Source organism: Triplophysa rosa, linkage group LG13 (genome assembly GCF_024868665.1).
Source record: "Triplophysa rosa linkage group LG13, Trosa_1v2, whole genome shotgun sequence".
NCBI lineage: Eukaryota > Metazoa > Chordata > Actinopteri > Cypriniformes > Nemacheilidae > Triplophysa > Triplophysa rosa.
In genome coordinates, this window is record NC_079902.1 from 20940346 (window position 1) to 20968294 (window position 27949).

Sequence of the window (27949 nt, forward strand, 5' to 3'; positions counted from 1 at the left end):
TAAAATGTCTGTTTCGATGCCAAAAAATATCTCACAAAAATAGTGACTGGGTACTGTTACAGAAACTGATCTCAGAAACCTTGTATGGAACTTGATTGGTTTCTCTTTATTCAAAGCTCAGGAGATTAATGGTCATGTACACAAATCAATAGTTGATGTACAGTATTGCCATACTATCAGTGTGGAAAGCATATCTTGGATAATTTGATCAAAATCTGAAAAAAACGTACTTGATTTGTTTAGATCTTTGATTGCGGATCTTTAAAATGTGTTCTGAATTGCTATTTTCACACACAAAAATCTAAATATCTAATCTGAAAGAGATCTGTGATCTTAAGGACTGAGATGATTACATTTTCTTTCTCTTCAGAGTCAAACCTGGTCATTTTTGTTTTCGCTCAGCTGATTAAATCACAACTCTTTCTGAAATAAACACTGAGAACAATAGAAGTGATAGATGTAGATGACTCGTGGACGTCTGATCCATTCGCATTTGAATGGCGGCATTAGCATAGAGCGAAGACGTCCAGCGAATCTGTGCATTTTAAATGAACCTCTTTGATCTTGAAACGTAGCCATTAGAGTGAATCTACCTTCCCCAGAGACCCTGTGAAATTTCTTGCTGGACGATTCACTGACACCACAAGGTCCACCGCTTCCAGGAATTCTGGGAAGGCACAGATAGGCCTTCCCTAAAACAGGGCAGGAGAGATGGAAAGTGGAGACGTGAGCGAGGAGCAGGGAGGCAGATAGGAGGCTGAACTTTGTCCTGGACTTTTGAGCTGCTCTGTTGGTGGCTGCTTGATGCCTTCATCGACCAGTTTCTCTCCGTGTTTCATTACAGTTGAGAGCTGAGAGTGAAGCGGGACCTGGGTAGAGATGTCCGTTTCTACTCAGCTGGGTCTGCTGCTGTGGAAGAACTTTACCTACAGAAGAAGACAAACAGTAAGACTTTCTCCGTGTATACTTTTCCTTCAAGGATTTGGGAATCAGGGCATTGTTATCCTCTGAAATGAAAACATCATTTGGTCTTATTTGAGGATTATTAGAAAGACATATCCCGAAGATGTTGCTTATTTTAAGTTAGAAAAGTTTACAAAATATTATTGTTTACATTTTATAAATGTTACATTGGAATGGGTAATTATGCCGCTTGTTCCGTCAAGGATACACTTGTGGCTCTTTGAACATTATGAGAAATATGTCCATCTCCACAAAATCATACTGAATCGATACTGAAAATGTGTTGTTAGTTTAATGATCTATTTGACCATTTAAAATGTATTTTAATGGTGTAATACAACATAATCAGGTTCATGCAGTCATAATAAATTATATTTAAACATTTGATTTAAATATGCTACTACGTGAACGGTTTTTATTTTACAGACCTTAAATATGCATTACCTAAAAGGTACATTACTTCTACACTTGTACTAAATCTGGAGGATCTTATCGATCTCGTGTCAGCTATTAATAATAAATGTTGTTAATAAAAATGGCCCTTGATGTCATGACACATCAGCAGCCTTTGCTTTAGACATGAAGGTCTAAAAGCTCTTAGCGCATGACCAGCAGACTGCCACTGTCTGAAGTTTAATGAAAATATTGATTGTTTTTTGGTCTTCATGTTTACCTTGTACAGCTACAACTGCTGACGGAGATTGTGTGGCCTCTATTTATTTTCTTCATCTTGATTGCTGTGAGGTTGAACTACCCACCTTATGAACAACATGAATGTAAGTACGTCATTTGTTTTGGATTACTGTCGTGTATTTATATTTGATATTGTTGATATATAATTTGATGATGTTGCTTAGTGCATATGTTTTATAAACTGAGTTACATAACAGTTTTGAACACAAGAATGTAATAATAGTTTTTTTCCCAAAATTTCTTGTTTGTTGTTCGAAAAATAAATTGCTCCCACATTGTATTTAAAGTGAGATTTTAAGAATATCAGCCACTTGCTTCAAGTGAAGACTGTACAGAAAGTTGTGCAGAAATGTGCAAATCGTCCCAGCACTGATCTCACTTTATGGTGTATCATTAACACATCAATGTGGAATATGAGCACTGATATCTGTATAATCAGTGTTCTGTTGGTCAGAGATGATGTGTAACATACGCTGATGTTATTATAGGGCATGCTGGGATTTAAATAGTGCCCATTAGAGAAAGCATAAACATTTTTGAAATGGAAAATGCAAGCAGTATTTATGATCCTGTTACAATCAATACATAAAAACAAGTTCAATAGTGTGTATTAAATATATGGACCTCCATATAAAAGAGTAACCCATGATGTTTTGCATCTGGTTTATATTTTTTATATGTATTTATTAGCTTCACTTTTATACTGCCTGATTGCCTCTCTAATCTCAATATCAAATTTTTAAACGAAAGGAATCATTGTGCCTTGTATTATTCATAGCAGTGGCACTCAAGTTGTACATGACTTTTTGGCATCTTCCCTAAACTTCTGTTTTATTTGCATTTATTTAAATTCATTTAGAATTTTTGTTTATCCAAAGTTGCTTACAAAAGAGAAAAAATACAAGCAGGTTATATACTACAATATATAGTATGAAGTATATACTGTGTGAACTTGGATATATGTCAGATTGTGGTTCTTCTGTTTTTGGGGAACTGAGAGTCGTGATCATGAGATCATTTTGACGTACGAATAGTCACATTTGCGTGCTGTGGCTCCTGTTTGGACAGGAAACGGGGGGTATTGTGTATAATTTCACTTCTCCTTTAAATTCTGGATTTGTGCAGTGATGGACGAATAGTTTTGATTTGAGACTTATCGAATGTGACCGCGGCATGTTGCAACATCTATTGCTCAAGTGATTTAAAGGTCCAATGTGTCATTTTTTGGAGGATCTATTGACAGAAATGCAAAATAAAATACATAACTACGTCTTCAGAGGTGTGTAAAGACGTAATAAAGCGTTATGTTTTTATTACCTTAGAATGAGCTATATCTATCTACATACACCGCGGGTCCCCTTCGCCATGTTGTTTCTACAGTAGCCCTAAATGGACAAACTGCTGTACAGAGTGGGTTTTGTAAATACGTTATCTCCTTCAGCAAAGAAGAGAAAACGTGATGACATCTTAGTTCTGTGTCAGCCGCCGGGAGGGGTGAAGTGAGCCGTTGGTTGCAGTTCCCAACCTCACCGCTAGATGCCGCTAAATTTCACTTTAAACTCAACCTTTAAAGGGATATTTCACTACCAAATCAAAATTTACCCATGTTTTACTCACCCTCAAGGTATCCTAACTGAATATGGTTTACTTCTGGAAGAATAATCCAGTCAGAGTTATAATACCACGTATCATTTTGCTTCCAAGCGGTAGAATGGGAGTGCACAGGTGTTTATTTTTTGAAGCTCCAAAAAGTGCATCCATCGATCAAAGAACTGCTCGACACGGCTCCGTGGTCTTAACAAAGGTCTTCTGAAGCGAATCGATGGGTTTGTTTGAGAGAAATATCCGGCAGATGATGTAGGCATGTCGTAAGTTCCGGTGACCGTCATTTGCCGGAAGAACAAGCCTCTGGTTCACGTGCATATTAGTTAGGAGTAAAACATGGGGAAATTTTGAATTGGTAGTGAAATATCCCTTTAAAGGATACAAATAACATTGTACAATTCGGAAACAATCATTTTTAAGATCCCAAACCCAGAAATATTATTTAAGTCAGTCCAATTTCTAACCACATCGAATGTTGCATTAAATGGCTTTCCTGTGGCTCAGTGGTAAGAGCATGGCACTAGGCATAATTGACATGACATAATTAGAAACAAATGTATAGTATAATGCAATGTAAGTCGCTTTGGATACAAGCGTCTGACAAATGCATAAATGTCAAATGTAAATGTGTCAATAAAAATAATTTATTCATTCTTTCTTCTGATTTTCCAATTAAATGTGATATACAGTCAACATAATCTTGACATTTTTGTGACATTCACAAGTTTCAGAATAAATATATTTTTGTATGTCACACATACCCGCTATGAGTTGATTAGCTCATGCTCTTAGTATTATCTTATCTGAGCTGTGCTCAGCAGTCGGGCAGCTGGCAGTCTTAAGGTTGACTGATAGCAGGCCTACATAATTGACTCATTATAGAAGTAACAGTGATCCTCTGCTGTGTGCGTGAGGATGGTGGGAGACATAGGTCAGATTAACGCGTATGTAATCACTTTTAAAGAATAGCTTCCTTAAGGAATGGAGAGTGGGATGTTAACTGATGTTTTTGCAGGTCCACAGACAGATAAGACAATCTACGGGTACATGTCCATTATCTGTGTATAGGGATGGGCTGCAATGCTGGAACATGTACAAATAACAAAAATCTCATGCGGCACATCATGTCCAGAGTTAAACCGTTGGATGTTCATCTGATAGCATATCAATTCCATCTAGAACCCCCATTATATGGACCAACATGGACGTCATACATGAAGTCGAATAACATGCGCTATTCTGAAAAAATAAGGTGCCATGATGTTACCAGAAATTAAAAATATCTTTCAGAAGTTCAATGTCAACATCTTGGTTGTACAATGTCTTCTCATCTCTGGACTTAATGTGAAGTTAATGTCGTACTTCTAAATATGTTACAGGTCACTTTCCCAACAAAGCCATGCCCTCAGCTGGCACCCTGCCCTGGCTCCAGGGCATTGTCTGTAATGCCAACAATCCCTGCTTCCGACACCCAACCCCTGGGGAATCTCCAGGAGTTGTTGGGAACTTCAATGACTCCATGTAAGTTGATGCCTCCAGCCGAAGATTTAAAAAATAACACGTCAGCTTTAATATGGCCAATTATGTGTAATTTATGTCAGCGAGCGCAAACTTAAAAACTGCAGGTAGTAGTTTTTAATTCAAACTTTTTTTTGCAGAATCTCACGTCTGTTTTCTGATGCCAAGAAGATTTTGCTGTACAGTCAGAATGACAGGAGCTTAGATGGATTCAATGAGCTTATCAGTGCTGTAAAAGACATGCAACTGGGGTCGGCCGGTGAGTACAGTAGAGTACAGTACAGGGGCCACGAATCAAAACCTTATCACTCTTTCTTTAAGCAGTAAGACTGTTGAAGCTGCGCTGTCTTAAAACAACACCCTTATTGCTTTAAAGGTCCAATGTGTAATTTTGGGAGGCTCTAATGACAGAAATGCTATATAATATACATAACTATGTCTTCAGAGGTGTATAAAAATCTTACATAATGAAGCGTTATGTTTTGATTATCATAGAATGAGCTATTTCTATCTACATACACCGCAGGTTCTCTTGCATGGAATTCGCAGAAAAAAGCAAAAACAAGACGACATCTTAGTCCTGCGTCAACCACTGTAGTGCTTCGAAAGGGAGGGATGGATTGAGCCGTTGGTTGCAATTCACAACCTCACCGCTAGATGCCGCTAAATTTCTTACACCGGACCTTTAAATAAAAGAAATGAAATCTAGGCTTGAGTTACAAGAAACAGTCCCTAACATGTAAAGAGTAAATAACGCTGCTTTGCATCATAAAAATAATGATCAGTTATGGATGCTGTGTTTTATCATGAATGAACCTGGCTATTAACCAATCAGCATCAAGGAAAAGATCTATCCAGGTTAATTATAGTCTTTATGTCTGAAATGTCCTAAGCAATCACACAGTATTTCTCACTTTATAGCAAACAATTCCTCTTCCGCATGCAAATGTGTTGCATGATACCCTAAAGTGACTCAGCAAAACTTGTAAATGTGTAAATGTGACCCTGTCTGTGAAATTCAGGCTAAAGTCTCAATCTAATTTTGAGATAACAAGCAACAAAGTTTGATTTTAGGCATTCATTTAACTATGATTTCAATCTTTGACATTGCCTTATTCAGTCAATATTTAAGATATCAAGTTTATATCTTGAAAGAATGAGTTTTGTTGAAAACATTATATCTCAAAAATGGGTTTTCGCAGCCAGGGTCACAAATATAAAAAATAAAATTCTTTGGAGATTTGTCGGGAGAAATGTTCCACCTGGATAGAAGGTGGGTGGCTGAAAGAATCAAATCTTTCTTACAAGCCGTAACATGTCAGTATCAGGGCTTGTGTGGGTGCAAATAGGACACACACACACATCCCAGAATCCAATCCTCTAACATTACCTGCCTGTTACTGAGTAGGCAGCGCAAAACAACTCGTCCCGAATCCAGACCGCTCTTCTCACGCTAAGTGAGGTTTAATCACATCATCCTGTCTAATGGCAGAAAGGTTTAAAAGCCATCACAGAATGTCTCGACTTACAATTTCAACATTGCCCGTATTGAGCTGAAGACTGAAGTACGGATCAGACCATTTATACATGACATTGTTCAGCTTATTGACAATATGAAAAACATGTGAGTGTGATCTTTGGAGTAGAGCGATCTCTAGCCAAATTCTCAAGTAATACACTCACCTGTGTTTCCAAAAGGCACTTTTATCCTGTAATGCTCCTCGCTTGATCAACTTGTCAGGGCAGACGATCTTAATCCTGTATACAAAACAGACAGAAAAATGAATATAAGTGTATTGTTGAAATATAGAATTTTTGATTCAGCTTGAGAGATTTTGATTGGTACAGAAGGTAGATTCAGTTTGCGTCTTTCAGGCGCTAACCATTATACCTTTTGGACTTCCAGAAAACTACAGCATTCCAAACTACAAACCGACTAGATGAATTAAAGGAATAGTTCACCAAAAAATGAAGATGTTGTCATAATTTGCTCACCCTCCAGTTGTTACAAAAAGACTAGTAGATAAAAGACTATGAGAGTCAATGATGGCCCAAAATGGCTTAAACAAAGCCAAAACAAAGAAATGTATACAGGTTTGTAACAACTGGAAGGTGAGCAAATGATGACAACATCTTCATTTTTTGGTGAACTATTCCTTTAAGTAACCAAGAATCATTATAACCAAGTTACATTAATAACCAACAGTTTGAAGTTAATGATAAGATGCTGTAGATGCTGAGCTAAATATGAGAGCAAGAAAAAATCTTTTCAGCGCACCTGTTTGTGTCTTGATCTGTGTGACAATAGGGATGCTTTGAACTCACTACACGGTTATTGTTTGTGCTTATCGTGGCTTCCGCATGCTGTGATCTCATTCAAATTTGTCTTTATTCTTTTCTGAGTATTACAAACATGAAAAAGCCAAGTTCAATGGGTTTACGGCCGTATTTAGTGCTTAAACCCATTCACACTTGATTATTTGCTATGATAAACGTACTCCTGGCTTTCTTACATTATTTCATAATGAGTTACAGTTTCATTAAAAAAATAATGAGGTCAGGTGATTTTAAAGCCAAAAGACAAAAAGAGAGTTGTTTATTAGGTTTGAAGATCACAAGATTTTCTGGACTGTTACTTGGTTTCATGTTGCCCTTTCATGTTACTGGAAATAATTCCCACTTCTAAAGTCGGAATTGTTATTTAGTAATTACGAGTTTGTCACGTTCAAGTTGTTTGTTGTGGTAAGGAATTAAAAGAATCAAGAATCATGACTGAACAGTTATATTATTTCGCATTAGCTTTTTGTCTGTTTTTGTAAACACTTTCTCATTTGGCATAAAAGTCATTTGGCATAAAAGTTCAATATATAAATATAACATGTATTTAAGTTCTAGCTGTCCTGACAATTGAACTAAAGCCTGTGGCATACTTCGTTTTTTTACGTGTACGCGAGTGTGTTGGGCTGGCATGGTTCCCCTGCATGACGTAATTTTCGTCATCAGGAGGTTCCGCGGCCGTCCGCACATCCCGTACGCGTACAGCACGCCAAATGTTGAAAGCAGAGTCCACAGTATGACATACTGCGCATGTGTCGAGCTCGTCCATTCGCGCTTTTCTGCGGTCGAGTATGATTTGGAAGCTGCGAAACGCGGTTGCACGCGAGACTTGACAGACGTAGAAAGTGAAAGCAAACAGTGAATCGTAGTAACACACTCATGCTGTGTGTGTGTAAACTTGTCAATGACGACCTGAACTGTGCGTCCGTGATGGCAGCGGGAAACATCAGTGACGCGTGACCCGCGCAGTTGACTAATCACGCACACACACACACAGCCTACACTGGTGGGCTCAAGATCTACTCGTCTATCCACGTGAAATAACAACTGGAAGAAATTCAAAATGTGCAGGTCGTACATGCACAAATACTTGTTGAAAAGTACGCTGTCTTGAAAACTAGTCGCAAAATGTTTCACTGTAGGCATCGTCCGATGCCAATTTGGTAGACATCGCCCAACCAACACACGGGTTTTGATGCATGCGCATTACGACATATTGCAATATCTCTTCGGGCCTACAGGGGTCAGGTTTTCTTTATTCTCAGCCTCAGATCCCCACGGATCGTTGGATAAACGTCTGATGCATAAGGCACACTTTTCTGGAAACACTTCAGCATGTTCGAAGTCGTCATCTGATTGGTTGAATTTCACAGGATTTCCGGGAGACGTGCATGTCGCGTTCTTTAACGGTCCACCTGGAAACAACACGAAGCCGTCTGATCTAAGAAGTAAGCTGTCGTGTTTACAACAGTTGCTATGTGAATTCATCACGATAGACTAAACGCGTAATTCTTAAAAGTATGCAAGGTTCGCGGCATAAACGTATAATCATATTGATGGTGTTAACTTTTGACACGTTTGTGAATGTACACCGGTCTGTTACTGCGGGGACATTTCCACGCCTCTAAACATGATGCGGCACAAAACGAAACGTGATTGGTTGCTTTCCCTGTCAGTCATGGCCTCTTGGGCAGGCCTTGGCCAAAGAAAGTGGCGATAAATTCCAGACCTTCAGTATGAAGGTATGGCTACGCGAGACTAGGTTTTCTTCTACTACATTGAATCGATGCTCCCAGGACACGGTTGCCACCTGGTGGTTACTGCAAGAAATGGATGCGCATGCGCACCTGCACACACTTTGTACACGAGGTAACAAAATTCCGGCGGTACGCGTACTATTCTGATGACTAAATTTGCCTCACGCCCACTGTACGCTGTCCCTCGCGTACGCGTAAGACGGGAACTATACTTCGGGCTTTAGTGTGCCCCTCAATTACGTAACACCACTGTGTAAGCCGTAGTGTGCATTTTATCTGGCCACTTATTAGAATACTAAACATGTATCATGTGACCCCACCACGGCTCATTTAGAATCTGTAGATCTATTGCCCTGTTGAAAAAAACCGCATATGCTGGGTTTGGTATGTTTTGATGCTGGTTTGACCAGCTTAAACCAGCACATGACCATCTTAAACCAGCATCAAAACATAACAAACCAGCATATGCTGTTTTTTTTCAACAGGGTCCGTTTATACGTGCATGTACCTGCTTCAGGAAAGCTTTACAAATCACGGACCAGAAATTTACAGATAATCCCTAGATATCTTCTTTCAGATTGTATTGGACTCCTCCCACATTTTCCATGTACAAAAAAAGCATGAATAGTTCTGGAATTTGCCACCTCCTGGGGGTTTCACCCCATACGAGATGAGAGCGAACACGTTTCCAGCCTTTGTTTCCCTAAACAATACAAATGGAAGACATGGAGACTGTTGGGCTGCTGTGAGTGAAGATTGTACTAGGTATTTGTTAGGCAGGTGTGAATGGCCACACTTTCCACGGCCATACACATCCACAGGTATGACTTTGCATATACTGCGGTTGAGGATGGAGGAGGGGGTGTTGAGCTACATGGGTCTCAAGTCAACCCCAATGGGGGACTTTTATTATGGCAGATGATAAACCATTCTGTAGACTTGGAAAGCATGAGGGACCCGTTACATATCTAAGGACAAGAATATCACCAACAACAACCCGGCAACTGTATAGCAATATAATAAACAGCTTAGCAACCACCCAGAATTCTGTTGGCGAATTGTGAATGGGCAAGCACCACTTACGCTCTCCTTAGAAAAAGAAAAAATCAAATTTCTTTTCAAAAGAAGAATGAACATTGTATTAGCACCTATTGCATTATTGCTCCTGTATGACATATCGCTTATTGCTCCCTGAACTCTCTGTAAGTCGCTTTGGATAAAAGCGTCTGCTAAATGACTAAATGTAATGTAAATGTAAAAACCGGCACATATTTAAGAAGCAAGTTTATGCAAGTTCCCCTTTTCGTGAATTCGTGGAGGGCTGTTTGACATTTAGGAATCGAGGCTGCCCATCTACGGAATCACCTGATGAATCACCCGACGTTTCTCTTCACGCCCAGGTTCAGCACACCACCTGGCGTGCTCAGACACGCACTTGAACTTTCCAAGAGGAATGATATTTAAGTATCTGTGTCTATTGCGCTAAAATTCAACAAGTGACAAGTGAGCGCTTGAATTCGAACAACAGTCTCGTATAGGTATGCCACATAAAAGCATACTGTCGGATAAAGGGGTGAGTTCCGGAAATGAATCCCAAAATGTGGGGGTGGTTCTGATGAAATGCACTCAAGTTGCTGAAACCGAATAACTGCAGCATTGTACCACGGTTTTGAAAAGCTCTGCTTAACACGCACACACTAAAGTGCCGTATCTGTCCTCAGGTTTCAAGCTGAAGGACTTCCTACGGGAAAATGAGACCCTGTCCGCGTTCCTCCGGGAGAACGCCTCCTTTACCCAGCATTCTGTAAAGCACATTCTGGAAGCACAGGTGAATCTGGAAAAGGTGAGCAAGGAAGCTTACAGTACGATTGTGTAAAATCATACTATGCATGTCTTCCCTTCACATTCAACTTCTTCGCTTTCAAAAGTGCACACGCTAAGCCAGTGACCCAAACCTCACACTTACTGTATTATATTTACAGTGCGTGCGGTGCATAGGGCATAGTCATTATTTTTCTAGGTCAGTCTTGATGTTAACCACATGCTGTTAAATGGCCCTTAGGAACCAGTTAAAGTGAAGAAACAAGCATGCGTCTCAATTGTTGTCTGTATATCGACAGCTGTTAGCCGTATGATGTGCCCTCAGGCCATACACTTTCATCTACACAATTTACAGTCCCCAGAAATGCCCCCTAAAATGCATTCAAGACATCTAGGCTTAAAGCCATTATAATGTCCTTCTGCTGAAAAGAAACACATGGGTCACCGGGGCATCTTTACCTCTCGCCGTCCCTTCTTCTTACTGGCCCTCATCACAACGCCCTAAGTAATAGGTTCTGCTTGTGTTTTAGGTCCTGATCAAAGGTTTTGGTGTCCATCTGAAAGAAATGTGCAGATCCGCCAAGCTTGAAGATTTTGTGACCATCTCGGATGAGGAGGTGGCTAGACGCACACAGGACATCATCTGCTCATCTTCCAGCACCTGGTTAGACCAGGCTGAGAGTCACTTTAAGTCCAACCTGGACTTCATTAAACCTCTAAGGGTAAGAAACACGGTACAATAATAATACAACAATACATCTTTGGATAAATGGATTCATGCCTTTTCAAAACAGTACCTTGAATAACTATTAAAAATATATTATGCATAAGACGATATATTTTAAGATTGCATTGTGACACTATTTTATGATAACTAATCCCCCAAAATAATAATTAATGTATTTTTGAAAATATTTACATCTCATTACGGCAATGCAAAAAAACTAATAAAATGTGTTAAAGGATGTCAAATTTAATAAGAAACATCCCTGGATACAATGTGATGCAATATGAGAATGATAAGAAAATTACTGTAATGTACTTAGTCATAAAAATAATAAATAATAAATATCTGGTAGTGAACATTTTCTTGGCAGTGCCATCCAATTTTATCAGTGAACCGTGGTACTGCCAGAGTGAATTTTGTAAGGGTGTCAGATCGGACACCTTTTAATGCGCCAGATGACAACTGTCATTTAGTCAATGAAAACTATTAGATGACATAAAACAAATGGGCCCTTCAAGAAAACATCTGGTTATAAGGGTTCAAGAAAACTGGATACCTCCAGACACAGCGGCTTCGTTGTCAGAAACAGTGTTTATTAAACTGCTTGATAAAGTCCATTCAACTCGTGTCTAGAGGGGACAGAGATCATCATGTTATCTCTGTAGCAGGTCAATAGCGTCCATCGCTCCTTCACTGCTGAAAAACAAGACCAGGTGACTTAATCATTGGCGTGCACTATACTATGAAACAAATCCATCATCGGATCACAGAGATACAGAAAAAAGAATAAGGTTAGAGGGAGCGTGGGAGGATGCAAGTTTTCGCCTGTCGCCCTACCCACCTTAACGTATAGCCCGGAGACACGGCTGGATCTCACAACATGTAATGACAGCTTCAGGACCTCTGTTCTGCTTTCCTGAACATTTGAAAGAAATGCGAACATGTTGACCCATAGATCACATTGATCACAGGGGCAAACTGTGACTCGGCAATGCGATTCTTGGAAAGTAAATTGGAATAGTGTAATGTTCCTGTAGTTCAGCGGGTAAAGCAGGATGCTAGCAATATCATTACTTCCCCCCCAAAAAACATATATATATATATATTTAAATGCACTGTAATATAGTTTGCTGATAAAAATGTCTGCCATATACAAAATGGAATATATTGTGGATAAATAAAAGCCTGGATGATGGGGCAGAGAATGTGTGGAAAGAATGTGGTGTTGCGTAACATTATGGTTATGTTTCATATTTTTACAGCTATGCAAATTAGATACTTAGAGAACGAGTCAACACTAATAGCAACAAAAGATTTAATTTCACGGCCATATAAACCAAGTGCTACACAATACTGTAAATGACCTCAGGTCAATGTGACCTACAATGCAAATGCACCTGCTGAGCAAATATTTGATTAGATTAACAGATTAAATAAATCTTACTGTCCAGATGAAAGTTCTGCATGTGCACACAGTCGTCTAACGTAACCTGCGCATGAAGACACTGTTAAAACGGATTTAAAACTAATTCTGTTTTTCTTACAGCCAGATGTGAGGATTAACGCCAGCGATGTCCGTCAAGTTTCTAAAGCCACAGACAACCTTCTGGAAAGTTTGGGATCACTGGCTGCAGAGGTAAATCTAATGTTATCTACTAACTTTTAGCAAACATTTATGAACCAATGTCACGACTCACGACTGTCAAATGTATTTCAAGAAAACACCACATAGTTAAACTGTAAATAAATGTCACTCATGCCTCACCCAAACTATTTGCTTAAATCATCCCACGTGAGAGGCAGTGACATTTAATGATGAGGACAACAGTTGAGCCTGTGACGTAGCAGTAAAGGTGTCACATGGGAAATGTCATTGAGTTTGGTACTGTCTTGGTTGCCAGCTGTAGCCGTGCACAGTGGGAGGAAGAGAAAGTTGTTTCAGCTCTCAGCTGGAGAGATATACAACCAGGCACAGCTGAACAAGCATACAGAGAGAGAGAGAGAGAGAGAGAGAGAGCGAGAGAGAGAGGTCAGCTTCTAAAAGCCACAGTAAAGTCGTGTGGTGTACAGTTAGATAGCTGTTCGTGATTTGTCTACCCATACAAAAGCTTCTCTGTTTTCTGCTCAACAAAGAGCGAAACCTTTGGCTCCAGGTCTATACGGAGGAGAACATTAAACTCAACTCCTTTCTCGGGTTTTCTGGCTGTCCCTCAGCTTTGAGGCGTACGCTGAATTCCTGTAACCTTTCACTGTGTTGGCATGACACTACAACGCTCACTTTACCTCGAGCTCTGTTGAGATTACACTGAAAAAACAGTTCTCATTTTCCATTAAAGACTGTTCAAGTTTGAATGTTTTAGACTTTTCAGGGATTATAACATGAATAAGTGTGAGGTACCCAACTGGCAAACTATTTGGCAACCTCCCCTAGTCCCCTCTATTATACACGAAATAAGAAGCACGTGACATGGCTGCTGAGTCAGATCCGTAAGGTGCACGTGGTTCATTCTGGACTTGAACAGGCCTGCAGTTGCCATGCGCCACACCTCATTTAAAATAAATGTCCAGGAAAAAATCTCTATTCAGAATGGAACACTAACATAATAAAGACTGCATACTGTACCGCATGAGAATGAAAATGTCAGTAAGTGAAAAAGCACGCATTAGGAAATAAGAAGCATTTTAAACAGTTGTATTTATTTCGTACTGCCAAGACACACGTATGTCAAGATGAGCTCAAACATTTTTGCATCAAACTCTTCCAAGGCCAAAAAGATCCGCAGAGGAAAACTGTACAGACCTGAAGCAAAAGTTTCCATTTGCTCTCCTTATACATTTCACAGATAATTGAGATGTGACGATGACTTTTTTTTTTCATGGTACAATTTGTTTTTTTGTGGGAATACAGTTTACATTTAGGACATTCAGGAAGAATGAAAGCATCAGCACATGACAACGGCTTCCTCTTGGCCACCTTCTGAAACACACCTCCCAGTTTTACAAAGGACTGGTTTTGAACCTTTTGTGTCGGTCAAAAAGCACAACCAGCTTTTCAAGGGTGTGCTTATTTGGTTGTAGCCAGCGGTTCAGTTTGACAGACCTTCGGGGCATTTACTCTCTGGATTGGGGATTGTAATGTACCGCCTCCAAACATGCGTTAGGCAATGCCAGCAGGACTCTCAAAGACTTGGAAAGCAAGGCTAGCATTAAAACGCACAACAAAAACATGTTCCCTTATAAAGTCTGTTTGTCAGTCTGTCACCAAGAGACGTGCAGTATATTCAAATTTCTTAAAAACCATGCACCAGCGTAATGCTGAAATAGACACACCTGTTCAATAAAGCCTCCTAGGTAAATTCATTACAAGTGCATATCAATCATTCTTACTTGACTCTGATTGAGATGGTACAACCCTGTGATTCCGACAGCTGGCTAGTATGAGAAGCTTGAGCGATCTACGAAATGAGATCTTGTTTCTGACGGAAAACGCCACGGGTTCGCCCAGTATGATGTACCAGGCTGTGTCTCGCATCGTCTGTGGACACCCGGAGGGCGGCGGCCTTAAGATCAAATCCCTCAACTGGTACGAGGACAGCAACTTCCAGGCACTGTTCGGCAGTCACAACAACAGCGATGATGAGCCGGTGACTGTTTACGACAACACCTCCAGTACGTCAAACCTACAGCAGCAAATACTCATGGTTTTCAATGAGCACCATACTGTCATACTGCACACTATAATCACGTCACATAATAATACCAAAATCATGTATGATATAGTCTACGTTATTACCGTCTGGTTCATATTCAATTGAATTAAAGCTTATTTGTCTCAAAATTATAATTCTAGCTCCATATTGCAACAACATGATGAGGAACATGGAAACCAACCCCATCTCTCGTATGATCTGGAGAGCCTTAAAACCCCTTCTGATGGGGAAGATTCTTTACACTCCACATACACCTGCAACACAGAAGATCATTCATGAGGTAACTATCCATATAAATACCTTAATGAACCATATGACACATTCATGAATCAATGAGTCATATATTACATTAAACATATGATGAATGAATCAATGGATCATATCCTAAATGATCCATGCGTTACATGAATGAATCAATGAATCACACCCTACATGATTCATATGATGCATTAATGAATCAATGGATCATATCCTACATGAACCAATTGATATATGAATGAATCAATGGATCATATCCTAAATTAACCTTAAGATGCATAAATGAACCATATGATGAATTAACGAATAAACGGATCATATTCTACATGAACCGATCAATTATTTGTATCTTACACGAACCATGTGATTCATGCATGAATCTTTTGAATGAATGAATTAGTGAATCGTATTTTAAATAAACCATATCAAACATAAGTGAATCTGTAATATCGACAAAAGTCAGATTGAACCTATGAAACTTCAGTTTTTGTATTTGTGTATTTTGTTTTGCTCTTGACACACTGTTAAGTTTCACATGTCTTCATTTCCAGGTTAATAAGACATTTCAGGAGCTCGGAATTCTTAGAGATTTAGGTGGAATGTGGGAAGAAACCAGGCCAAAGGTTTGGAACTTTATGGAGAACAGTGAAGAAATGGATCTAATGCGGGTACGTTACACTTTACTCTCATCAATGCCCCCATCTGGCCATATGATGTCGTTTCCATGTGCTAATTTTATCTTCAATGTTTTGTTCTTCCAAACACAGACTCTTCTACGAAACAACGTCACTGCGAATTTCTTCAGTGATAAGTTGGCCGGTACACAGTGGAGTGTGGAGGATGTTGTAAGCTTCTTGTCCAAGCATTCTGAAGACACACGACCCCATGGAACGGCATTCACGTGGAGGGATGTCTTCAACGAGACTGACCAGGCCATTATGAGCATATCCCGTTTCATGGAGGTAAGGAAATATCTTTTTTTGCTAAATGTAAAAAATAAAATGCAACTAATTGTATCTGTCTTTAAAAACTGCATTTCCAAAAAGAATCAAAAACAACATATTTATGTCATTGCGGATGTTCACTAGCATAAAGAACATTATTATGAATTTGACACACGTTTATAATCCTACTTACAGTGTGTAAATTTGGATAAACTGGAACCAGTGAGCACAGAAGAGAAACTGTTGAACGAATCCATAAGTCTGCTGGATAACAGAAAGTTCTGGGCTGGAATTGTGTTTCTCGACATACCCCCCAACAGTTCAGAGCTCCCTCCACAAGTCAATTACAAGATCCGCATGGACATCGACAATGTGGAACGCACAAACAAGATTAAAGACGGGTGAGTCAACGTTTTCTTTCTCAAAGCTCCTTAATGACACAATATTGCAATGTTGAAGAGACTTGTGTGAAAGCTATATAGTCACATGCTCGAGATGTCTTTCTATATGGCAGGTATTGGGACCCTGGTCCCAGGGCTGACCCGTTTGAAGATCTCCGGTACATTTGGGGAGGATTTTCATACCTTCAGGATGTTATCGAACACAGTATTATCAGAGCACTTACTGGGACAAAAGAGAAGACTGGTGTCTACATCCAACAGATGCCATACCCATGCTATGTAGATGACATGTAGGTACACACACACATAACATTGAGAACAAACTATACACATTTCTGACCTTGCTGTTATGTTGTAGTTTTCTCCGGATTATGAGTCGATCCATGCCTCTCTTCATGACTCTGGCCTGGATGTACTCGGTGGCTATCATCATCAAAGGTGTCGTCTATGAGAAGGAGGCCCGGCTCAAGGAGACCATGAGAATTATGGGATTGGACAATGGAATCTTGTGGTTCAGCTGGTTCATAAGTAGTCTGATTCCTCTACTGGTCAGTGCAGGACTGCTGGTTCTTCTTCTCAAGGTACTAAAGGAATTCATCACACAAATTTCTCTTAAAGGGGTCATATGACACGGCTAAAACGCATATTATGGTTTGTTTTAGATGTAATGTAATGTGTATACACGATTTAAGGTTAAAAAACGCTGTATTTTCCACATACCGTGCATGTTTGTATCTCCTCTTTGCACCGCCTCTCTGAAACGCACAGATTTTTTACAAAGCCCATCGCTCTGAAAAGCGAGGTGTGCTATGATTGGCCAGTTAACCAGTGCGTATAGTGATTGGTCGAATACTGCAAGCGTGTGACGGAAATGTCATATTACCATATTTGGAACATCAGGTCCCAAAGCAAATGTACTGACAGGTACGCCCACCTTACTTGCGTATACATTTGGGTGGTCTAAGTCAAATCATACCACAAACTGAAGTAGATTTGTGGGGGTGTGGTTACACGAGGCGTTTCAGGCAGGTCTGGGTGAGCATTCGCTTTTAGATCTTTTTAGATCTTTTAGAATACATCTTTTGTTCCGACACTTAAATTTGTGCAATTTTACATGTCTAATACATGTATGGGCAACTTATAACACACCAAAGACACAGTATTCGCGCCATATGACCCCTTTAATATCTGTTTCAACCAGAAAACTTTCTTTACTAAACTATTCATCTCTAATTTCAATCATGTTATTGATCAAAAATTCCTAAAGCAACAAAAGTAACATATATTTATAATCTAATGAATCTTGTATGTAAAAATATAATTTTAATAAAACAATTGAATTTAGTTATTTTTCTTAGATCTTGTTCTGTATTTTAAGCATAAACTTAATAAAATAAATCATAAAATTAGATCACTGAAACATTCATAATTTATTTAACCTTTCTTCTCAGAGGAAAATGTTATTTCTCAGAGGTTGCTCTTTCACAGCTCAGGAGATTTTAAAGAGTTCTCGACAGTTGTGTTTTATCTTAGTATCGACTTAGTCTCAGATGTTTCTCCTAAAATTACTCAGTAGAATAGAATCAAACGAGACAATTGTTTAAAAAAATCCATAAAGAGTATGGATGTGTAAAATGAATGTAGATTCATTGTAGTGGTAAAATAATCTGCATTTGGGTAAATGTGATGAGAAATGTTTGAGTTCATATTGAGATCTTCGATAATATTGACTTTTGATTGCAGACTTGACAAATCTGAGCTCAGTTTGAGACATTCTTCAGATCTCTTCTTAAACTCTAATGGAGACTTAAACTCTAATGAGATTTCTGGACTTTTTTTCTCAGGAGAAATATTTGAAACGCAGATGAGATTTAAGCAAACGGTTCTATTTGATCTACATGTAATCTCATTGATGTCTAGGAGAAATAATTGAGATATTAAACTATACTATCATTTTCTTTCTTATAGGTTACAAAAAAGTACTAATGGTATTGATTTGAATCTTCTTCACAGATGGGTAATCTCCTGCCATACAGTGACCCCGGCGTTGTCTTCCTCTTCCTCGCATCATTTGCCGTCGTAACCATCATGCAGTGCTTCCTCATCAGTACGGCGTTCGCTCGCGCCAACCTGGCAGCCGCCTGCGGGGGCATCATATACTTCACCCTTTATCTGCCTTATGTACTCTGCGTGGCCTGGCAAGACTATGTGGGCTTCACTGCCAAAGTCATCGCTGTGAGTTGACAACTTCTTACATCATCAACCTGATTACAAAGTGCAGATGTATGTGTGCAGAGTCACTGTTTGCTGCTGTGCTGGGCCCAGTAGATTAGGTTATCTTGTATTACATAAGAAAAGTAATTTATGCTACTTTCTTTATCTAGAATGATTTACAGGTGCCATGAATGTGTATGATGCACAAACTTTAGAAATTACTTTCATGCAAAAGCCCCTTTAAGACTATTTGCTGAAACTACGAAAGCGTCTCATTACTTACGTCTGACTGCTAAGCTTGTGTCCTTGCAGAGCTTGCTGTCTCCAGTGGCGTTTGGCTTTGGTTGTGAGTATTTCGCTCTGTTTGAGGAACAGGGGATTGGCATTCAATGGAACAACCTCTTCTCCAGCCCCATGGAAGAAGATGACTACAACCTCACCAACTGCCTCATACTCATGTACTTTGATGCCTTCTTGTACGGCGTCATGACCTGGTACATAGAGGCCGTGTTCCCGGGACAGTACGGCATTCCCAGGCCCTGGTACTTCCCGTTCACTAAATCCTACTGGTTTGGAGAGAACAACACAAAGAATACCACTGTACATGGAAAGAAGGGCAATTCTGGAGGTAGGAGCTCCTCTTTTGTCATTTATTAAAAGCGTTTGAATGATTAAAAGTCACATTTCAAAATACACTGTCAAACGTTTGGACGCACCTGATCATTCTTTATTTCTTACTATTTTCCACATTTTGGAATAACAATCATCAAAATAATAGAATCCAATAATATAACATAATACAAAACTAACCAAAAATGTTGAGCTCTGGACATTTTCCTAACCAATTCTCAACGTTATTGAAGGGGTTTTCATGTATAACAGACCCGTTTGGCAAGTAACCACAAAATTATTCAAGTGTGTTCAAACCAGGATTAACAACAGCATGAAACGAATGCTTACGTTGTTTTTAAAGCCGTTTGCATTGAAGAGGAACCCACTCACCTTGAGCTTGGAGTTTACATTGAGAATCTAGTGAAGGTGTATCGTCACGGCAGGAAGTTGGCGGTGGACGGTTTGACGCTCGGCTTCTATGAGGGTCAGATAACCTCATTCCTCGGCCACAACGGCGCTGGAAAAACCACCACAATGTCAGTTAACATGTCAACAGAGGGCATTATATGAATCATTTCACAGTAGCTGACCATAAGCTCACATCCTTCCATGCAATGCTTTCAGGTCGATTCTGACTGGCCTCTTTCCTCCGACCTCTGGCACCGCTTACATCATGGGCAAAGACATCCGCTCAGAGCTGAGCTCCATCAGACAGAGCCTCGGTGTGTGTCCACAACACAACGTCCTCTTCAGCATGTAAGTGCCTTCTTTAGAAACGCAAACTGATTGATGACCGATGCATCCGTAGAGTTCTGCTAATGATAGTTGAAATATTGTTTGACTTGGGATGTGTCAGGTTGACCGTGGAGGAGCACATCTGGTTCTACGCTCGTCTGAAGGGTCTGTCAGAGGAGGAGGTGAAGGCTGAGATGGAGCAGATCTTGGGCGACACCGGCCTTCCACATAAACGCAAATCGAGGACAAGCCAGTTGTCAGGTGTGTGCCTATGTGATCTTTAGAGCTGGGTTCTTATAGTTTACTAAAACTATTTCAACATTTGACATCAACTAAAATAACGGCCTAAATATTATTTGAAATCTAAACGAAAATTAGAATCGATGGAACTGAAATGAGTTAAGGCACTAAAATTGTTAACTGTAAATAAATAAATAGATAAAAACTGTTAAGTCAGAACTACACTTAACCTGAAATAAAACAAATTAAATATATAATGTAATATTCAAAAAATTGTAATAAATAAGTATAATAAAATGGCAAAAGCACAAACAAATTGTCTAAAGATTTAACTAAAACTAAATTATGAAAACTCAAACCTTGAAAACTAAGAATATTAACATTAGAAATATTAATAAAACTTTAAAGAATTGGTTTGGATGCAAACTTACATTGTCTTTTTTGTGATTTATCACAGGTGGTATGCAAAGGAAACTCTCCGTAGCCCTTGCGTTCGTTGGTGGGTCAAAGGTCGTCATTCTGGACGAGCCGACAGCCGGTGTGGACCCGTATGCTCGCAGAGGCATCTGGGACCTTCTTCTTAAGTATCGTGCAGGTAATCCACCCTTTCATTTTTGAACATCATACTTAATATTTCGCTATAACGTCAGAACTGACGAAACTGACCACTTTGGGGGTTTTTTAGGTCGTACCATCCTCCTTTCCACCCATCACATGGATGAGGCGGACATTCTGGGCGATCGCATTGCCATCATCTCCCATGGAAAGCTTTGCTGCGTGGGCTCCTCTCTCTTTCTGAAGACGCATCTGGGAACGGGATACTATCTTACTCTGGTGAAGAAGAACGCAGAAGCTTCTCTCAGCTCCTGCAGAAACTCAAGCAGCACTGTGTCTTTTGTTAAGAAAGTAAGTACTTAATGAAGTAAACCTAATGGAGAATAGATCAATGGTTAAGCTTAACCAAACCATTGTTTCATTGGTTCGGCAGGAAGACGATACATCAGAGAGCAGTTCAGATGCTGGTCTTGGAAGCGACCAGGAGAGCGAAGCCGCCACAGCGATTGGTAAGACACCACCAAACCTCAGCATTTTGGAAATCTTCAGTTAGTCCTATGCACTGATGCTAACTCGACCTTTTACTGTCTGTATGTCAATGCAGGAACTACGTGGCCTGAATCTCCCGTCGTTCCTGTAGATGTGTCCCTCATCACCAGTCTGATCCTCAAGCACGTTACTGCTGCCCGAATGGTGGAGGATCTTGGTCACGAGATCACATATGTGTTGCCGTACGAGTCTGCCAAAAATGGTGCTTTTGTTAAACTCTTCCACGACCTGGATGACCGCCTCGCTGACCTGGGCATTTCAAGCTATGGAGTGTCAGATACCACACTTGAAGAGGTGCGGTGTACTCCGTCTCGCCTTTTATCTGCAATCAATAAGAATATTATGAAAGTAATTTATGCTCTCTCTCTCTTTATAGATTTTCCTTAAAGTGGCAGAAGATAGCGGGGTTGACACAGAAATCTCCGGTATATTTCTAGCTCATTTATAGCCTGAATAAACCGTACAAAGGCAGTGTAAAGAGCAAAGATTTTATTGTGTTTGTGTTTTTGTTATAGATGGAACTCTGCCGATACGCAGACGCAGACAACATGCATTTGGTGCGGACCATCAGAGCTGCCTCAAACCCCTGACTGAAGATGACAATTCTGACAGCAATGATTCTGATGCTGACCCAGGTACGCCAGCCACAACAATGTATTTCTTTCTACAGTATTCCTATACTGACACGGATCATGGGAACACGTATATAAAACCTACCTAGAATGCACTGTAACACTTTAGATAAATGCATCTGCAAAATGAAAATGTAAAAAAAATATTTTCATTTCAAATCAGCATTTCTAGATGTATTGTGGACATTCCAGTCCAGTGTTTGTTGAATTTCAATAAAATCAAACCTCAGGAGTGACATGAAGTCATCCAGCAGCAATGTGAAAGACTGACAGCATGACAAGACACATGAAAACTGTCATAAAAATCTAGGTTATCACACAACATTTTTTAAATATTACTGTCGTATTGCTTTAAAGTGAATATGACCTTGTTTTCTTTGTGGTATTTGAGGTCTGAAAAAATGCAAATAGAAACAATATTTTATTTGAAATTTGGGAGAAAAACTGTTAGTAGTTTACAGAATGAAACAAAATAAGCATTTTACCTAAACACATACCTATAAATAGTCAGTTCAGAAAAACAGAAAATGGTCTTTAAAATGGTCTCTTAATATTTTTCTGTAATAATAGTAAGGTTCCAAAAAAAGTCTCTTTTTAAAAGTATTACCATCATGTTGATTCAATTTCATTGGTTTTCAATGCCCTGTTTCTTAACTTGCATTATTTATTTTCTCACAGAATCCAAAGAGTCCGATCATTTGAGTGTTGCTGATGGTAAAGGATCATATCAAGTGAAAGGCTGGAGTCTAAAGAGGCAGCAGTTTGTGGCTTTATTATGGAAGAGATTTCTTTACGCTCGTCGGTCAAGGAAAGGCTTCTTTGCGCAGGTGAATAAATGCCTCTGAATTATGGAAAATGTAGTCAATGAAAATTACACACGCGGTTCAGTTTTGATCGACTTTTATTTTTTCTTGCAGATTGTACTTCCTGCTGTGTTTGTGTGCATCGCGCTTGTTTTCAGTCTTATTGTTCCCCCTTTTGGAAAATATCCCAGTCTGGCTCTGAATCCATGGATGTATGAGGAGCAATTCACATTCATCAGGTACATACAGACACCATTTTTCCACATGAGAATATATATAGTCACAAAATAATTTTGACTAATTCAGCATCGCTCTGGTTTCAGTGATGATGCACCTGATGACATAAGCACACAAAAATTACTCGGCGCTTTAATGGATGACCCTGGTTTTGGAACACGATGCATGGAAGGTGAACCCGTTCCGTAAGTAACTTCTATATTAAATGAGGTTGCAATTTAGTCAAATTCTGCTCATAACGTTTAATGATGAAAAAATGAATCTTCTGTCGTGATTTTTCAGTGACGCACCTTGTACGATGGGAGATGAGGACTGGTCCACTCCAGACCTTCCAGAGAGCGTTTCTGACATTTTCCGGACGTCAAACTGGACCATGGACAATCCGTCTCCTGCTTGTGAGTGCAGCCGTGATGGCAAGAAGAAGATGCTCCCAGAATGCCCCGCAGGGGCCGGTGGACTTTCACCTCCACAGATTAAGATCAGCCAAATGGATACACTCCAAAATCTGACAGGGCGAAACATCTCAGACTACCTCGTGAAAACCTACGTGCAGATCATTGGGAAAAGGTACAGTGAAGGCCCTATTTGTGCAATCATATGTTTTGACGCTCGCGGTTCCACCTCAATGTGCTCATTAACGTTTCTTTTCTTACAGCTTGAAGAACAAAATCTGGGTGAACGAATTCAGGTACGGAGGATTTTCACTGGGTGCGAGAAGCACTCAGGTCCTTCCGCCCGCTGAAGAGATCGATGATGCAATCTCTCGGGTCAGGCAGATCTTTCAGCTGAAGAAGGCAAGTCGAAACACAAACCCTTTTCATAAAAATGATGAAATGTTCATAAAAATCTGGAACAGTCCATGATGTGTTTCTTCTCGATCTTCAGAACTCAGGCTCTGCAGCCGATCGTTTCTTGAGCAGTCTGTCTTCCTTTATCAATGGGCTGGACACCAAAAATAATGTCAAGGTGAGTGACTAATACATTTGAAAGATATTATATTGTATTGTTTATTAAAGCCAATATGAGTTCTAATAGGTGGTGTTATTATTTTTAGATATGGTTCAATAACAAGGGCTGGCACAGTATTGGAGCTTTTCTAAATGTTATGAACAACGGTATCTTGCGTGCCAACTTACCACCTGGTAAAGACCCCCGTCAGTTTGGCATCACTGCATTTAACCATCCGCTCAATCTGACCAAAGAGCAGCTCTCTCAAGTCGCACTGTAAGCAAAAAAACGTCATTTATACTTTGTTACTTTATAAGACAAGGGCTTTACTAGGTCTTACTAATCAATTATGCCTTTTCAGAATGACTACCTCTGTGGATGTGTTGGTGTCCATCTGCGTGATCTTCGCCATGTCCTTCGTTCCTGCCAGCTTCGTGGTCTTCCTCATTCAGGAGCGAGTGAATAAGGCCAAGCACATGCAGTTTATCAGTGGAGTTCAACCGTACCTTTACTGGCAGGCCAACTTTCTCTGGGATATGGTCAGTGGCTGCACCTCATCCGTATCCCACAATGCACCTCTCTCCAAATAAGAATGCTACTAATCAAAAGTCCTTGTTTTGTTTTATTGATACAGTGCAATTACGTTGTTCCCGCTACTCTAGTCATCTTGATCTTTGTCTGCTTCCAACAAAAATCATACGTGTCTGCCACCAACCTGCCCGTTCTTGCTCTTCTCCTGCTTCTCTATGGGTAAGTAAAGCAGATTTCTGTAAAGCTCATCTAATACTACTAGACGATCGTCGTGTAGCTAATGACAATACTGTATATCCCATACATCAAATGAAAATGATGATCTTCGTTTGTCTTCTCAGATTTTCCATTACTCCTCTCATGTACCCAGCGTCCTTCTTATTCAAAATCCCCAGCACAGCTTACGTGGTTCTCACAAGAGTCAACATTCTCATTGGGATCAACGGCAGCATCTCTACTTTCGTAATGGAGCTGTTTGGAAATAACGTAAGAATTCAATTCCTCGTTCTGTTCTGACGTCATTACGTCTGAGTGTAAAAGTGACATCACATGCCCATTTCTGACTGGTTCTCTCCTCTCGTCTTCCATAGGAGATTGGTGGCATTAATGACATCCTGAAGAACGTTTTATTGATCTTCCCCCATTTTTGCCTCGGGCGAGGTCTCATTGACATGGTGAAGAACCAAGCCATGGCTGACGCCATGGAGAGATTTGGTAAGACTAGCTAAAATGACAAATGTTTTGAGACAGATCTGAGAATTTGGGCGTGATAAACGTTTTTGTCTTCCGTCAGGTGAGGACCGTTTCCGTTCTCCGCTGGAGTGGGACATGGTGGGCAAGAATTTATTTGCCATGGCGGTTGAAGGAGTCGTCTTCTTCATCTTCACTGTCCTCATCCAATACCGTTTCTTCTTTAAACCAAAGTACGTATCATCAATATAGCCGCAGTGAAATTCAGTTTATAGGAACTGTGTGCACCAGTTAATCTCAAACATCTAAAACAATTGGTTAACAATTTTTGCAGGTCTTTTAGTGCCAAGCTGAGTCCGATTGGAGAAGAAGATGAGGATGTTGCCAGAGAGAGGCAGAGGATTGTCAGCGGAGCTGGTCAAGGAGACATTCTGGAACTTCGACAACTCACTAAGGTCAGAAGACAACAGGATCACAGGGCACCTGGATGAATTTAAAGGGATACTTCACCCAAAAATGAAAATTCTGTCATCATTTACTCACCCTCGAGTTGTTCCAAAAAGGTATACATTTCTTCGTTCTGATGAACACAGAGAAAGATATTTGGAAGAATGCTTGTAACCAAACAGATCTCGACCCCCATTGACTCCCATAGTAGGAAAAATTACAATGGTAATCAAAAGTGCCCCAGAACTGTTTGCTGTCCTACATTCTTCAAAATGTCTTCTTTTGTGTTCAACACAACAGCAAAAATGATAAAGTAATTGTCCCACTATGGGAGTCAATGGGGGTCGAGATCTGTTTGGTTATAAGCATTCTTCCAAATATCTTTCTTCTGTGTTCATCACAACAAAGAAATGTATACACATTTGGAACAACTCGAAGATGAGTAAATGATGACAGCATTTTCATTTTTGGGTGAACTATCCCTTTAAGCTTAAATATATGCAATAATATAAAATGATGTAAAATGTTGTTCATGTTGGCATAGAGACTGTATGCAATGGGGAAAAAATGTCCATTGTAAAAAATACAAGACACCTTCATCAAACTTTCATGTTTTGTCTTACAGGTGTATAAGAGGAAGGAGAAACCTGCTGTGGATCGTCTCTGTGTAGGCATTCCTCCAGGAGAGGTAATTCATGACAGCCGTCTCCATCGAATGATCTTCTTGCTGACTTCTATAAAAGCACAAACTGACAGCTGTGTCATTTATGTTTCAGTGTTTTGGTCTCCTCGGGGTCAACGGAGCTGGAAAAACAAGTACTTTTAAAATGCTGACGGGTGATTCTATGGTCACTAAAGGTGAAGCTTTCTTAGCAGGGAAGAGGTGAGTTCATCTCAATAAACAACATACACTACATCGTGGCAGCTTGACATATTTCATTTATTTAGAATAACCTGACATTGATATTGACGCTGTTGGTTCATGCTGTTGTTTGTTTTCCAGTATTCTCAGAGAAATTGATGAAGTTCATCAGAATATGGGCTACTGCCCTCAGTTTGATGCCATTAATGACCTCCTAACCGGACGAGAACACCTGGAATTCTATGCTATTCTGCGTGGCGTACCCGAGGAGGAAGTTTGTGAGGTGAGAATAATACAGATAAAGTACAATAAATATGAACATATTTGAAAAAGATTGTTTAATGCAATATGACCTTAAGGGAAAATCCAAACCCTACAAAACCAAGACATTTCCAAGACATCAAATGAAAAATATGAGATATTATGCTTCCCTTCTATTTTAGGAACCGTTAGACACATGATGACAATATTCCCATAATGCAACAAAAGATTCTTATGACCGTAATGTGAAAAATGTGGTATTGTTCAAATAAAAGTATTTACAAATAGGCGAACTTCCTCATCACAATACTCATGACAATTTAAATACTTTAGATTTTGCAGTGAAACGTGACCTTTTAATTGATGTTTTACCTCTCGTACAGGTGGCCGAATGGGGAATCCGCAAACTGGGTCTCGTGAAGTATGTGGACAAAAACGCCGGAAGCTACAGCGGTGGCAACATGCGCAAACTCTCCACAGCCATATCTCTCATAGGAGCTCCTCCAGTGGTCTTCCTGGTATGTGTATTTCCTCCAACACACACACACACACACACACACACACACACACCTGGCTCAAGTGTTGTGCCTCCACGGGTGAACGGCTGCGAATGAATCTACAAAAACAACATAAATCTGGATCATAAGATCGCTGTTTGATTATTCTCTCGGCTGGGTTTCCTCTTCTGCTTGTATTAGACGTTCAGCATCATAACACCCCCAGAGCTGAATTACCCTGAACTCCGTACCCTTTCCCTATAAGGCCTCATAGTGTGTCGATTACACAAAGGCCACGCTATGAGAGCTTAATCTCCATGTTGAACGTTAGGAGTGTGTTTTGGTTCACTTGAGTGTGCGACACACGTGTTAGGAAGAGGGATGGCTTTATTTGATTCAATT

The 27949-nt window shown here is 39.9% G+C and overlaps 1 protein-coding gene across 1 annotated transcript in view; it reads left to right on the plus strand.

Moving 5' to 3' along the window:
- abca1b (ATP-binding cassette, sub-family A (ABC1), member 1B) overlaps window positions 1-27949 on the plus strand; it is a 32303-nt gene that overhangs the window by 987 nt on the left and 3367 nt on the right. The window contains exons 2-43 of the mRNA XM_057349141.1: window positions 845-945; window positions 1646-1739; window positions 4641-4782; window positions 4920-5038; window positions 10595-10716; window positions 11225-11416; window positions 12968-13057; window positions 14850-15090; window positions 15272-15411; window positions 15941-16057; window positions 16157-16351; window positions 16529-16734; window positions 16848-17024; window positions 17093-17315; window positions 18748-18969; window positions 19261-19576; window positions 19922-20096; window positions 20185-20316; window positions 20417-20556; window positions 20993-21130; window positions 21221-21441; window positions 21524-21599; window positions 21695-21933; window positions 22016-22064; window positions 22155-22274; window positions 22950-23098; window positions 23189-23313; window positions 23398-23496; window positions 23594-23878; window positions 23967-24105; window positions 24197-24277; window positions 24366-24535; window positions 24621-24798; window positions 24894-25009; window positions 25132-25276; window positions 25381-25504; window positions 25584-25713; window positions 25815-25935; window positions 26553-26615; window positions 26704-26810; window positions 26931-27072; window positions 27434-27568. Coding sequence (XP_057205124.1) covers window positions 880-945; window positions 1646-1739; window positions 4641-4782; window positions 4920-5038; window positions 10595-10716; window positions 11225-11416; window positions 12968-13057; window positions 14850-15090; window positions 15272-15411; window positions 15941-16057; window positions 16157-16351; window positions 16529-16734; window positions 16848-17024; window positions 17093-17315; window positions 18748-18969; window positions 19261-19576; window positions 19922-20096; window positions 20185-20316; window positions 20417-20556; window positions 20993-21130; window positions 21221-21441; window positions 21524-21599; window positions 21695-21933; window positions 22016-22064; window positions 22155-22274; window positions 22950-23098; window positions 23189-23313; window positions 23398-23496; window positions 23594-23878; window positions 23967-24105; window positions 24197-24277; window positions 24366-24535; window positions 24621-24798; window positions 24894-25009; window positions 25132-25276; window positions 25381-25504; window positions 25584-25713; window positions 25815-25935; window positions 26553-26615; window positions 26704-26810; window positions 26931-27072; window positions 27434-27568 — 6261 coding nt within the window. The 5' untranslated portion in view covers window positions 845-879. The remainder of the gene's footprint in view (window positions 1-844; window positions 946-1645; window positions 1740-4640; window positions 4783-4919; window positions 5039-10594; window positions 10717-11224; window positions 11417-12967; window positions 13058-14849; window positions 15091-15271; window positions 15412-15940; window positions 16058-16156; window positions 16352-16528; window positions 16735-16847; window positions 17025-17092; window positions 17316-18747; window positions 18970-19260; window positions 19577-19921; window positions 20097-20184; window positions 20317-20416; window positions 20557-20992; window positions 21131-21220; window positions 21442-21523; window positions 21600-21694; window positions 21934-22015; window positions 22065-22154; window positions 22275-22949; window positions 23099-23188; window positions 23314-23397; window positions 23497-23593; window positions 23879-23966; window positions 24106-24196; window positions 24278-24365; window positions 24536-24620; window positions 24799-24893; window positions 25010-25131; window positions 25277-25380; window positions 25505-25583; window positions 25714-25814; window positions 25936-26552; window positions 26616-26703; window positions 26811-26930; window positions 27073-27433; window positions 27569-27949) is intronic.